Below are 14,836 nucleotides of genomic sequence, written 5' to 3' on the forward strand. Positions count from 1 at the left end.
GTACTTACTCTGTACAATTTCAAATTTGAGGTTGCACTCAGCTGTGTTGGATGCACTGTCGGTAGCTTGGAAGTGCAGCTCTGTATAGCCATATTCAAAAGCAAGATTGTTTTGCCATCGGTAACGTGTGTACCACTGCACACTTTGTTTACTATAAAAACAACAACAACAAAGAAAAAAATAATTGTTATAAAGGCTTATTCACATATGCTGTCAAAAACCACAGTGATTTGTTAACACTTAAGTTACATACTTGGCCTCCCTACATATTCGCTCGTTTACCACACAAGCATTTTTGCACAGACAATTAGGCACCAATTGAGAGAAGAGTTTTTTGTGCCACACAATTTCTTGAAAAATTACCAATTACCAATTCTGGTCTGACAACCTTTTAACACAAGTATAGATTAATCTTGACTGGAAACAGTTAAATAATCCTGAAGCCTTTGGTTATACCCCATGATAAATACTGTTTTGACCAGGGAGATCATTTGTGTGGCATACACAGAGTCAAGCATTGTCCGCTTCATATTTTAGTATCTGATAACACTCAGATAAGTGTCTACACAGAGGACCATAGTACGTTCAGTTCCCCCTTCTTTTTTTCATCACCACTTCCCAATCATTTAATAATAAAAGGAAACTGAGGTGATTTATATGAACAACATAATTTAAAGTGTTTCAGGATACCCGCTCCCCAAAATTGTAGTGGATTGATGCCTTCACCACCAAAGGACATATATATGTAACTGCCATGTGGGATTTGAACTTTTGATCTCTCTTTAGCTAGTCAGGTGAATGAAGTGACACCTAAACTTATAATAGGAAGGATTGTACGTTATAGACTAAGATTGAGATTGAAATGAAAATTGAAATCGGAATTGAATTGAATTTTTAAAATGATATTTCAATTTAAATTCTTATGGATTTCAATTTCAAGACATGTGGATAATTCTGAAGTTTATTAAAACCTGTCAGTTTGATTTCCTTTTGCCTCTTAAAAGCATTAGAATTGATCACTGTAAAGGTTTGTAGGAATGCATGTTTTGAACAAGCAGTATTTTTCAATTCATGAGTCTATGTATTTTGGGGGTTTAATTGTCTTCAAATCTGTGATGTTATTTATAAGCATTATGGCACTTACTGTTGTTAATACCTAGAAGTACACTCCAGTATTATTGAAGTGCATCTATCACCCAACATGTTTTGCTCTTCATGTAATACATTTCATGTGGCTCTACTGTATTCAGAATATGACCTTCATATATTACTTCTACAAAGAGATATACATGTATTACAATTTAAATACAGGTACCTATATATAAGTCCAAATTGGGTTCCAATTAAGCCCGATATGCTGGGTTTAATGTTTAATTATCATTTATTTTCTTCATACATGTATGTCTTGTAGTGACTTGACCTTTAATAGAAGAACTTTACATTTGTATATATTATTGTCTTGACTTTATTGTGTGGCTAGAAGTCTTGCCTTTTATTCAATTGTCACTCATTTCTATAGTGACACCTGTATTATAATTAGAGTGCCTGCACACATACTTTTTCTGGTATTGGGATGTGCATTTATTCTAGCAATCACATTCCACACCCTATGGCCCGAATTCACAAAGGAGGTTTGTCGACAAACCTTGGTTTTCGTACGTCATATTACGCGTATTACGCGTTTTACGCGTTTTTTACAAACCTGGTTTGTAAAGAACAATAGGAGGTTTGGCGAAACATAAGGAGGTTTGAGCTCAAACCTTGCTATGTGAATTCGGGCCTATGTGTTGGGATGTGCAACCACCCAATGTACTGGTATAGCATATACATGGAATTTATGTTCGTTATCGAACGCATACCTCCGCGAACAGCTGCATTACGTAATCTTTTGTTATATGCATTCTCGTTATTCGAGATTCAAGCTTACACGCTCATTCTCGGTTATGCAGTCAGAGCTCTCGGTTCTTATAGGCCTAACAAATACTTCAAACTAACTGCCACACCCTTAACAATATGGACGAAATTCCTGCCGCCTCGAACGAAGAAATCCTGTTGGCCATCCACGCCTTACAGCGCCGGGTCGACACCTGCACATCGACGGTTCAACAACCCAAACTCATCCCAACATTCAAGAGTGAAGGGAACAAATAACAGTTTGAACACTCTAAAAAGGTTGAAAAATTGATTGAGAGAGGCATCGCCCTAAACGAGCAGGGGGATTTTGACACGACAGCACTAACCCTGAAGGAAGCACTCCGAGAACTCAATAACAGGCAAAAGCTGATAAGAATCGCTGATCGGTCGCCACTCGGATGGTCAACCGTAAACGAATATGTCGGTGATGAACTTGCCGACGACTCAGGTGATGAGAAGCATCTTCGAAAGGTAATTTTTCCATTAAATTGTCCTCGAATTCACTTACATAATTTGTTCACAATGAAATGAATGAACGATTAGAGATAACGGTTATATAATTTAATTATAACCGATTGTATATTATGCGGAAAGCAGTTTTGTAACATTATCACCGCTACCTTGATCATCCCTAAGTAGCCTTCTTCTTACTTTTGGCCGATTGTCTGTCCAGACGGATCTCATTTGGACCCTCACGTGCACAATTGGAGGCTTCTTAACATTTCCTTTCACCCATCTTCTTTAGGAGTCGCAACCGTTTTTAATGAGAACCCTTCTTTTCTTTCCTTAGCTCTCCGTTTCGACTATAAACGTCCACCCCTACAGAATAATCGGGAATTTTATTGTACGGAAATGGGATACTGTTCGACATGTGTCTAAAATGTATCATTAGGCATGCTATTTTGTTTAATGCATCATTTGACATGCACCTTTGTTTTAGTTCATTGTTTCTTGCAAACTCCAACATCGTTTAACGCATCATTTGGTATGCAACATTGATTTAATGCATCATTTGGCATGCAAAAATCGTTTTCAATACATCATTTGGCATGCAAAAAATTGTTAATGCATCATTTGGCATGTAAAAATCGTTTTAACGCATCATTTGGTATGCAACACTGATTTAATGCATCATTTGGCATGCAAAAAAAAAAAAAAAAATTGTTTAATGCATCATTTGGTATGCATAAATTGTTAATGCATCATTTGGTATGCATAAATCGTTTTAATGCATCATTTGGTATGCAATATTGATTTAATGCAAAATGTACAAGCATCAGTGTCACTCTTTACCCGCCTTCTTCAACTTTCTTTGGCGTTTTTTCTCAAGAGCCAGTACTGCTCCGTACCAATCTGTTCACCAATATCCTGTTTCAAACTTGTCATTTATTTTGTATTAAGGTAGATAGAATATAAATTAACTTTCTGATGGAATGTAAGTGGAGGAAGAAAGTGGAATTTATGTTCGTTATCGAACGCATACCTCCGCGAACAGCTGCATTACGTAATCTTTTGTTATATGCATTCTCGTTACTCGAGATTCGAGCTTACACGCTCATTCTCGGTTATGCAGTCAGAGCTCTATTACCCTCCCATCCCAAAATAACTTCCCTTTTTAAAACTATTCACATTAAAGAAGCAAATGCATAGCATTTATTTACACCAATCATTATTTGTGTCATGATCACGATCGTCAAAAGTGGTCGCCCTTTTATGCGACCACGCTATTATTGTCGGATTTGCAGTTTTGTTTCTTTTTTTATATCTTCCATTTGGCAAAAGAATGGAGCAAGCTGTCCTCGCCACTCCAGGACACATCATTACAAGCCTTGGCAGTCTATGATCTTCCTTCACTCCTGATGACTGCCAAGGCATCTTCAACCACCAAGCAATATCTTCATTCTTGGAAAAGATGGGAGGATTGGGCCACGGTTGGTTTTCCCGGTGCAGCCCTTCCATTTATCTCTGTACATATCACATTTGGCTACAACCGGCATGAAGTCGCTTGCCGACTCTGCGACAGCAGCTATAAAGTGGATCCACAACTTAGCAGGTCTGCATTCTCCTACCGATAACCCAATGGTCAAGCTCGCCCTGCAAGGTTTCAAACGCGCCAGATCTTCACCGATACTAAGAAAGCATCCGATCACCCCAGATATTCTAACGAAGATCTACGAGAAATAGGGGCATGACCATGCTTCTCTAGCAGATCTACGGGTTTTGTTTGTGTGCTTCATTTCTTATGCTGGTTTCTTGAGATTTGATGATCTGAAAAATATTTCCAATAACGACCTCACATTCACATCTGATCGTCTTGTCGTTCATCTCACGAGCTCAAAAACAGACCAATTTAGACAGGGGTCTGATGTCGTTATCGCTAGATCATTCAAGCAATCATGTCCAGTTCGCGTAGCTGAGAGATATCTTGCAGCCCTCCGCGATCCTCCGGACTCGCTTCTACCTGTCCTTCGTAAGCTATGCTCATCTACCAAAGGTTTACCTCCTACCCTTCTTCCTCTCAGCTATACCCGTACACGCAAAATAGTGCCAGACGCCATCAAGCCATTTGTAACCGACATCTCAGCTTACGGTCTCCACAGCATGAGGTCAGGAGGGGCAACTGCAGCCTTAAACGCCAATGTCTCACCTTTTCTGATTTCAAGGCACGGACGATGGAAGTCGACGAAGGCCAGGAACGCTTATTTACAACCCGACGTCAAGTCTGACCTCATACCTTCACAGAGCCTCGGAATTTGAATCACTATCGTTCATATTTGACTATCTAGCAATTATATTCGTAGTATACTGCCAACTATTTCACTATTTTACATGTATGTTTACATGACACCTACAAAACTCGTATCCAAAATACTTGTAGGTGCACGGCTTTTTTCATAAATGTTGTCATATTACTGTTTTTGTTTTTTTTAAACAAGGAACAGGGAGTGCACCCTCGTTCAGTTCCCTTGGTCGCAACCATGTTTACTCCAAAAAATAACAAATACATTGGGGGTTGTTCGTGGCCTCCGTAAACTAGTGTCCAACACTAGCTAGGCACTGGACGCCTTGTTTTCCATTTTCGCTAGGTTTATCCTTAAAAATAAATAAATAAATAAATAAATGTAGATAAATCGCACGATTAGCTTCCAACCTAGCAAAATCGATGTATATATTTCGTGCGTATGTAATGCTTTCTGTAGGCGCCTAAATACAGCTTACCTGTTTTTTTTTTTTATAAAAGGAATGTCACTTAAAAGTACATATTGAAACGTGTCTAATGTTTACTGTCTATATTACACGTCGTGTTATTATCCATCAAATTGAAAGAAGAATTTGTAAAAAAGAAGAAGTGTACACAAAAATAAAGAAGAACCAGTACTGCTCTGTACCAATCTGTTCACCAATATCCTGTTTCAAACTTGTCATTTATTTTGTATTAAGGTAGATATAGAATATAAATTAACTTTCTGACGGAACGTAAGTGGAGGAAGAAAATGCCTATTACACTTGCTTTTGCCACACCTATTTTCATCACTTCTCCTGAGCTGTTCTTATAGAGCACACGTCTTTTAGAGAGTTTACATTAAGGCTAATTCAGCTTCATCATAATTCATGTACTACTTCTATTTGCTCTATTCTCTACTCTGTTCTAATTAAAGGCCTTATTACTCTATTGAGATTATGAGTGTCGTCTCCCTGACTTCATCCGCAAAGAAGCGCAATACTTTGTATATAGTCTACATATTCTGTCTACGGGTATTGTGCAATATTTAACAACTACCTATAATTCACCGTGTAAACATATATTATCTCACTGTGACTTGTGAGATAATTTGTCCCAACAATTAGTGGCTCACTAATTCTGGTGCCGGTTTCAACAGGTGTAGCTATAAGACAAGGTAAGAGAGAAACCACTTTCTCTTTCCTTTTATCTTAGATGACCTATTCCCTAAACTGGTGACCCCAACGTGATACAGATTTTTTCTGTTTATCTAATCTACCCTTGTCATCGTCATTATCATGCCTGATACCGATAGCGGTGATTCACCGAAAAATGCTTTTGAGCCATCCCCTCATGTCTCTTTTGTTTGCTTAAAGCTTCCACCATTTTAGGCAAATGATCCCAATATTTGGTTTGCCCAGGTTGAGGCCCAGTTTCAGACATGACGTTGGCTTGGTTGAGCTAGCGGCATTAGCAGACAAAATTGTTGAAGTTGCTGGTCCGCCTACTATTTCTCATGTCTTACCTAAAGCGGTACCAGCGCAAACTCACGCTTGCGACATCCCCAATGACTCTGGAGAAGTACAGCGACTTTCTACCCAAGTAGCTCAACTAACTGCTCAGGTGCAAGCCTTGACTTGTTCTCTACAGAAGAACCGCAGAAGTCGCAGTCGACAGTGAGGTCCTCAGAATTCAGGCCATCGCCAGTCAGCTTCCCAACGCGTGGTTTATAAATACACAAAAGTTCCACAAGGCACTTTTACTTCACCTAATGCATGTTTCTCTCATGTGCACATCAACCTTGTAGGCCCGCTTATAGTTCAGAGAGTGACACGTACCTTCTCACTTGTGTGGTTCGTTACACCAGATGGCCAGAGATATCACTGCTGAAACTGTAGCACATACTTTTGTGGCCAGATGGGTAACGGTGTTTGGTGCTCCAACTACTCTTACTACAGACAGGGGTAGACAATTTGAGTCAGCACTCTTTCTTGCTCTCACTAATCTCCTTGGCACTAAACGCATTCGCACAACAGCATACCATCCGGCAGCCAATGGGCTTATCGAGCGGTTTCACAGGCAACTCAAAGCCTCTCTCAAGGCACATAACACAGTACATTTGACCGAGGTAGTTCCTTTGGTACTGATGGGTATACGTCCAACTATCAAGCCTGATATAGGATGTTCCGCAGCAGAATTTGTCTGTGGTACCACGGTCATGCTACCAGCCAAGTTTTGTGGCTCCTTTACAGACCAACTCTGCTGGTGATCGATCCAGCTAATTTTTCCCACGGACAAAAGAGACTGATGCGAGCAACAAGCTACCCTACACAGGTACATTAGACCCAGAATTATATTCCTCATCCCACATCTTTTTTAGAGTGGATGCAGTTAAGGGGCCCCTTCAGGCTCCATACAAGGGGCCTTTTCCAGTCAATCAACGCTCTGACAAATTTTTTTACTATTGATTACAATTGTAAACATGAAAGTTTCAGTGTTGAGAGACTTAAACCAGCTTTCATTGAGCAAGATCTCCCTGCTCAATCTGCAAAGGATCAAGATCCACCTATCCAAGTTCCTCATGCAGCAATCCAACTTCACAGACTTGGCTCTGGATCCTACAACGAAGCAGAACACTACTGAAATTTGAAAGACAGGTCTGGTCGTCAGGTTAGGTAGCCAGCTTGGTACGTGGACGTTTTTGAAAGTCTACAGTATTACCATATTTCGTATTTTCAAGTTAACATAGGCTTATATTTCTTCATTGATTTGTTGCTACTGTAGTGATTAAACTCGTTTTGACCTTTTTCAAACTTAATTTTTCCTTTAAGAACACCCGACAGCACTTTGGGTGTGGTTGATGTCGGGGACGAGATTTTTGTTGTTGCAAATGTAGAGCTGAAATTTGGTTTTATTGCTCAGAAGCTTAGCGTGCCTTTAAATTACTGTTTATTGATATCTGTTTGAGATAGTTGAGCAGAGGAACAATAAGCTGCACAATAAGCTGCACAGACTTGTTATGATAACTTGTTAGTTTCTCTGAGGTCTGTACATTGTTTAGAACAGGTGAAAATATCTTAGATGTACTCTAGCATGTAGTGAGACGCTTCACTCAGTAATATCTTTACTCTGTATTAAAAGTAGGTCCGTAGCTTGGCATGCACTAGCTTTGTTTGCAGTGCAGCCATGTATGCAGTGGTCGAGACACTTTATTTTGTAATATCTTTACATTGTATTAAAAGTAGGTCTGTAGTTTGGAATGTGTAGTAGTCTCAAGCTATAGAGGGATTTTATGTGTGATTACATTCAATCTATCTAATGGAGGCTACCTCTGAAGATTTGAGGGGCGGATTATAATCTCAGGTAATCAGGTTGCTTCTGGGACTAGTATTATAGTGGGTGGATGGAGAGGCCGGTAAGCATGAATTGATTCCTCTACCAACTTTCATTTGAGGTGTTTGTCCTGTTTATCTGCTCTCGATGTAACAGAAGAAGCTGATTCACGTGTTAGCTGCCTACCTGTCGGTTGTCGCCGAGTCATGAGTTCACTCATGCTCTGCTTTGGGTCTGCTTGAGTGATCGGGGTTGTTGAACCTGGGGTTTTTTCTTCTTTTTTTTTTTTTTTTTTTGGATTTAATAAATGATCAACTGCAACCGCATCGTTTGCCTCTGACTCCTCTTTCTCGATCTCCTGTCCTACCCACGACATTAATTTATACATACATGTTAGACCCAAAAGCCTAATTACTGTCATGGTCGCGTGGGTCTTGTATACCTACTCCAAGGACAAAGTAGTCCCTTGATTAACTATCTACAAATTTTTTGTAGGTAGTTTTAAATGTATATCATAATGAAATTATGATATTTTCTCATGTACTTTAATTAACTTTTACTGAAATAGATTAACATATCTAATCCAGAAGGATATGCACTCACTGAAATAGATTAATATATCTAATCCAGAAGGATATGCACTCATGCACGAAAATCAGTCCTTCTACAAACAGGTAAGGCCCTTCCGTCAGATAAGGCCCTGACAGGTATTTATATAACCGAAATCCACCTACATTGAACGAAGCTGGTAGTTTTCACCACGGTCGTACCTATGTCATTGAAGCTGTCAAGGTAGCCTGTATTTTGTTACAGTTTATACACAGCCACTGATCGAGGCATGATGTACATCTTCATGAGCTGCAAACATTAGGTTCAACCAAGATGGCATAGTTGCTTTCTTTCCTGTTCAACACCTATTCTAGGGGTTTCTAGTTTCTCATTTATTCAAAGAATAAACTATAAACTAACAGAAATAATATCAATATTGCAAGCTCATTTCTTCGTTCCGTTCAGTACATATTAGGCTTCAGATTACAATTGTATTCATTTCATTTTGAAAGTTAGAAATTATTGTTCATCATTTTATACCATTATGTAACTTTCCTTCCCAATAATAATCATATCAAATGTTTCTAATGTAAGCACCAGGTTATTGATTTGAAAGTTTTTATATCTATGTGAGGAACGTAAAGCCATTGTAATGACATAATAATGTAATGAAAGTAATCAAAGATATAATAGTAATTGCTCCAACTATTGTTATCCTGATATATATATATATATATATATATATATTCTGTTCTTTCTTTACTCTTAATTTTCCAGGATGCAGACTGTGGGGGGTGACATGCTTTCGAGTAATAGCAATTTAAATTGCTTTGTCACCCCTGACCAGCAGATTGTATCCTTCTCTCTATCTCCTCTCCACTTTCCTAAAGCTGTTTGAATGTATTATGAAATGTCTATGTATTATCTGATTGTTATACTCACTGTATGTTTTTCCGATTGGTCAAATAAATAATAATAATAATAATATTCTGAACCACACTGACGGCACTATCGACTCTTTATTCATGGTGACATACCTGCCAACCTGAGACAAGAGAAATTAGGAGTAAATTTTTCTGGATGGACTACGAGGTCGCGAACCACCGAAGGATTGGGGTAGTAGCCCGTAGATTGGGGGGGGGGGGGGGGGTACACAGGACTTTAGGGTCTATTTTTTTTTCTCTCCATTTTAATGGTGCAAATGGGCCTTTTCCTTCAACCTTTTCGCCCCACACATAAACAATTTTTGAAATATCAAAATGTGAACACTCACAAAACTACATGTTTCACTACCCACCTCAGTTAGGAGCCCTATTTTGCAAAGGTATATCGTAGTAGTAATCCAAAATAAATCAGAGGAAGTCCGGTAAATAACAAGCTTCCACGATCGCAGTCATCGCACAAGCATTGAAGAAAACACGCCAATGTACACGTGGGCTATACGCATGCAGTTACTATGCAACAACGCTGCATGTAGTGTATGTATTAGTACAACGTCCGCACACACTTTATCGATATAGCTTGCGCACGTGCATGTACTAGTACATGTAGTACATGGATAATGACTGCAGTACACGGAACTAACGATCACGTTCGGGCTGCGCTGTGTATATCTTCTACGAGCGCGAGCGCGGATGTCAGCGTGATCTGGTTATCAGTGCTGTGTTATGCTTTAGTCTTATGCAACAGTCGTTTGTTTTAAAAATATTTTAAAATTAAAAAAAATTGGAGTTTTGAGGCATGCACTCGGAATTCGGAGTTGGTATGAAATATGCGGAGGAACTCCGCCTAAATCGGGGTGGTTGGCAGGTATGTGGTGACCATGCAATTCCCTTAAGTCTTAACGGCTTACATATAGAATGCAAGGTAACTTCTATTGAGGTTGATTTTATATATTCTAGCTATACACATATTATTTCTTTCATGTGATATTGCCAACTTCTCGACTATGAAGCATTATCATGACATAGAGAGTATAACAATGTTTCATTTGATATAAAAAGCATTAATTTCTGTACTAGGCCAAATAATATCGTCTTGCAAGTACAAGGAGGCTGCCATTTTGTTGAAATTTCTCTTAAAAACTTCCAGGTTGTGACATATTGCACAGAGAACTGATATGCAATACACGTCAAACAGCATGGTGTATGGCCAAGTGTTTGGTTGTACTAGTTATTGTTCCTCGAGAACCAAGGGGAAATCGTTTCATCGGTTTCCAGACCCCCACAATCGCAAAGAAATATTCATGCTATTTAGCAGCTCTGATGATGGAGAAATTTCTGGACCAAAAGTACACGTATGACAGGAAACACGATGTGATTTGCAGTGATCATTCTACAGAGGCAGATTACTGAGTTGACATGAGATAGCGGTCGACTCCATGTGATACATCACAGAACAGGCCGTGCGCACAAACACAATGGCGATGTTCTGAAAATTCTCAGAGCCGTGAAAGACAAATGATTCTGAAGAAGAGTTACTTCCCCCCTTTCATCAAATGTACGATGTTTTATATTTTTCAGATAATAATTTAAATGGCCTACAAACTGAAATTAACATGAAGGTTGAGGTTAATTCCCCTTTAAGGATCAGCGTAACTTACTTTGCAATGCCGACATTGTCTGTAAACATGGGCTCTGTATATTGCACCCTTACAGGCAGGACATCAGCCTGGAGGTTGGTCACTTCATTCTCACCGGGACAATTCAGGGCTCTGGGAGGCTCAGCATCTGGTATAGGTCAAATGACGTCAAATGACGTCAAGTCAAGGTTATATCAAAATAAGGGTCAGGATGTAGCCAGAAGTAGGGGAGATATACATGCAAATAAAGATCTATATACACAACATTGTGGTTATCTTAACAACAAATAAACAAAAACATGAATCGTTTTAGGTATGTATGTAATTTATGTTTCAATGTAATATATGAATAAACAAACTTGAATAAACGAATATGCTATGTCATACATGCACACATGTATGTCTATCATTGTTATATTTCACAGTCCTGTAAATTGTTGTAAAAAGTAGCCTGGATGTCTTTTTGATTTCCTTTTTTAAAAATTAATATAAACATACAGGTGTTATTTAAATGCAATAGAGTGGGTCAATGTATGTAAGTTGAAAAAAATATTTCAGTAAGATAAATTGTATGGTTGAAAAGCATGCTTTGCCTACCAACTACAGTCACATCAAAGGTGCAAGTTCCTGTGAGTCCTTGGGCATCGGTAGCAGTGTAGGTGAAGAGCTCAGTGCCTGGAGCCAACTGAACGGGCAGGGTCACTTCAGGCGTGGTGGTATCTACAACACCTGCAATATACATGTACACAGGGTGGTGGTTATCGTTGATTATATGGACCCCCCCCCCAGGGGGGTCACTCTCATACACAAATGCTACCCACAGTCCATCAACATCTGAAATAGACCCTACATATTGCATTTTTTCTGAAATGACCCTTTTTTAGAAAACGTTGAAACCTGTGATCCTAAAAAAGTCCCCTTTTTGTGGTTTTTGTGCGATCAGTGCTTGAAAAACACCCCTTTTTAAGGAAAACATCGACGCCGTCGTATAGCTGAAAAAGACACCCTTTCGCCGCTTTTTCTGGACGCGGTTGCGTAGCCAGTCATGTTGGGATGGGCCCCCACATACCGTATGGCTTTCCACATGAAATATTACTTAATGATTTCATTAAAAATTAAAGCATGTACGGATGTCATAGCATTGCTTTTAATCTAATACACGTTCATGGCATATCAGCATTTTGTTTTTTCATTCCTTGAAGAATCTATAAGGATTCAGTTTATTCCACACGTAAGTAATTAGGTATCCATATACATATAGGGAAATCAGTTTTGAACATGGCATTTGCTGTTCCTCAGACATAAATAACCAGACATTTATGATTAATACACGTCTGTCAAAACTTAATCACACACACCCACCCACACCCCTAACACCACATGCATGCATACACTGCATTCTACTGAACAGTTATTCTTACCAACATTATCATTTGGGACAGGGAGTCTCCAGCGAACCTCTGCCATGTTCATGTTGGGTCCTAGTGTAACGCTCATGCCTGCAGGACAATAGGTGTATACAGGTGGGGCTATATCTGAAAGTGAGAATGCAAAAAGCAAACAAGGTACTATAGAGGAATATGCAAACTAATCAATAATTTGTACACAGGCTCCAGGATTGTGAAGAATGAAAAGAGTACTCTAGATGCAGAGATGACTGGAAGCTAGAAGGGGTGAAAGAACCCCCTGGAATGGACAGGGCCGGGAATAGGCTATTTAGCAGCGAGGGCTACAAAAAGGGAGATTTGAGTTGGTCTATAGCGGTACCCGTTCATTGGTACGTCACTCTGTCTTCACCTACAAACTGGCTCAGACGGACCCGGGTTCGTTAAAAGGTCGGTCCCCAGATGTAAATAATCAAATCTGATCGATACACGTCTGTAAACACCCAATTACACACACACACAATACAATCACTGTTTAATAAGTACATGTACATTTAACTACATGTAACACAGTCTATATGCAGTATAAAGTACAGAAGAACTTATATAGAATATATATACTATATAGAACTTATATAGAAACTAATACAAAACTTCATTTTCCTAACTATATACATGTGCATGTATTATGTAACAATCCATGAGACCATGTTGTATTACACAATTAAGAAGGTGAGCTTTACATAAAGCATATTAGATACAACAACAACATTTGGGCAGTTAATCAATTAGGATCTCAAAAGCCAGTATTCATGAATAAAATTACTATCTGTAGTCCAGATCTAAATCCAAACTAGATAATTAATTTGTCTATTTATTTTTTAGTGAGCCCTTATTGTCAACCTCTCCTAATAAAAAAAATGATCATTATTCTAAAATGGAAAAACACAAAATCATGTCATTATTGCTGTATATTTCATTTTCATTTCAGTTTTGAAATTGTTCATTCATTTTGTTACCGAATTATTGTACAAAATCTTACAGAGTAAAGAAGTCAATACTATACCCATATACATGCATCAGTGGTCTATGCATGACTAGATTTAAAATTTACCACAAACATATTGTTCTGGGTGTGTACATTGTATGTTAGGGGTTACATATCTCTGCACTAAATGTATGATCAAAATATGAGCTTCAAATATTAGTTTCATGAAAAGATATTCCAATTTTGAATAAAGTCTCAATTGACATAAAAGAAACTTGTTAGTAGAACACTTGACACATCTGTATCGGGATCTGTATGTATGCAATGACATATATGGGGTTTAAATTGATTATTTATTCTATTCATACTTCTAAACAGTGCCCATAGAATGCCTGGTAAAGGTTTTGTAGGTTGATTTTGTATAGTCTAGCTGTTATAACTTATATTTTAAGGTGAATGGTATTCTTTAACTTTGTCTGCCTTTATGCTTTTAAGAGCCAAAGATTTAACTTATAAAGAAATATAATGTTAATGAGTACTGATCTTATGCGGCCCCTACACAATAAATGATCTTCCTGATTTAGGTTCTGAATAATGATATAAATACTTTTGATTAAAATCTTCGACCATTTACAACTCCTAGCTGTCATGAAAGCCATATAAGTCTCACATCAAAGACAACTGAAATGATATCACTATAATTCTATAATTCGAGTTTTCCTCCTTCCAGGAAGCTTGCAGTTTGCATAGTTTTGTTAAATGTATTTTATCAGACATATATAACTATTCAGAACCTCGATAAGAAAGATTTTTTTCAATATCAGATCATAGTCAGGATGTATAGTGTGCGACTGGCTTTACCTCTACACTGTATGCTAGTGATATCTGCAGTCCAGTTTCCATTGACAGAGCATTGAGTGCGCATAAAGTTGACTGGTGTCCCTGAGAACCCTCGCCCACATGTGACCTTACACTGGGTTCCCCCACTGACTAAAGGGCTAGTGGAGCACAAGCTCGGGCTAGCCACTGTGTTGGCTGGGAGAGACAGTGCAGAGCAAGTTGCCACTGTTAAAAAGAATGTTAAGAGCAGGTAAAGGTTAAAAATAAAATTGTAAGATGTCTCAAGTTATGTCAATCTAGAAGAAGGTCATTCGACCAAGCCAGAGAAAAGTCCCCTAAAATGGATTGCCTTATAAATTTCACTCGTTTATAAATATGACAAAAAACTGAAATATTGGAAAAAATAGTCGAGCCACTTTTATGAGTAATCCTTTATATTACCATTTCTGTGTGCAATGCATGTTCTTGACATCAATTCATTATCAATATGATGATTCCAAAACATCACAGTATACATGCACCCA

General features: G+C 38.4%; 1 protein-coding gene across 2 annotated transcripts in view; it reads right to left on the reverse strand.

Moving 5' to 3' along the window:
• LOC591940 (sushi, von Willebrand factor type A, EGF and pentraxin domain-containing protein 1) overlaps window positions 1–14,836 on the reverse strand; it is a 127,345-nt gene that overhangs the window by 19,616 nt on the left and 92,893 nt on the right. For both annotated transcript variants that reach the window (XM_030981650.1, XM_030981651.1), the window contains 5 exons: window positions 14,334–14,537; window positions 12,521–12,634; window positions 11,697–11,828; window positions 11,121–11,247; window positions 9–151 (listed from right to left, as the gene is read on the reverse strand). In XM_030981650.1, the coding sequence (XP_030837510.1) occupies window positions 9–151; window positions 11,121–11,247; window positions 11,697–11,828; window positions 12,521–12,634; window positions 14,334–14,537 (720 nt within the window). The remainder of the gene's footprint in view (window positions 1–8; window positions 152–11,120; window positions 11,248–11,696; window positions 11,829–12,520; window positions 12,635–14,333; window positions 14,538–14,836) is intronic.

This window comes from Strongylocentrotus purpuratus, unplaced genomic scaffold, assembly GCF_000002235.5.
Source record: "Strongylocentrotus purpuratus isolate Spur 01 unplaced genomic scaffold, Spur_5.0 spur5_scaffold_12, whole genome shotgun sequence".
In the NCBI taxonomy this organism is placed as follows: Eukaryota; Metazoa; Echinodermata; class Echinoidea; order Camarodonta; family Strongylocentrotidae; genus Strongylocentrotus; species Strongylocentrotus purpuratus.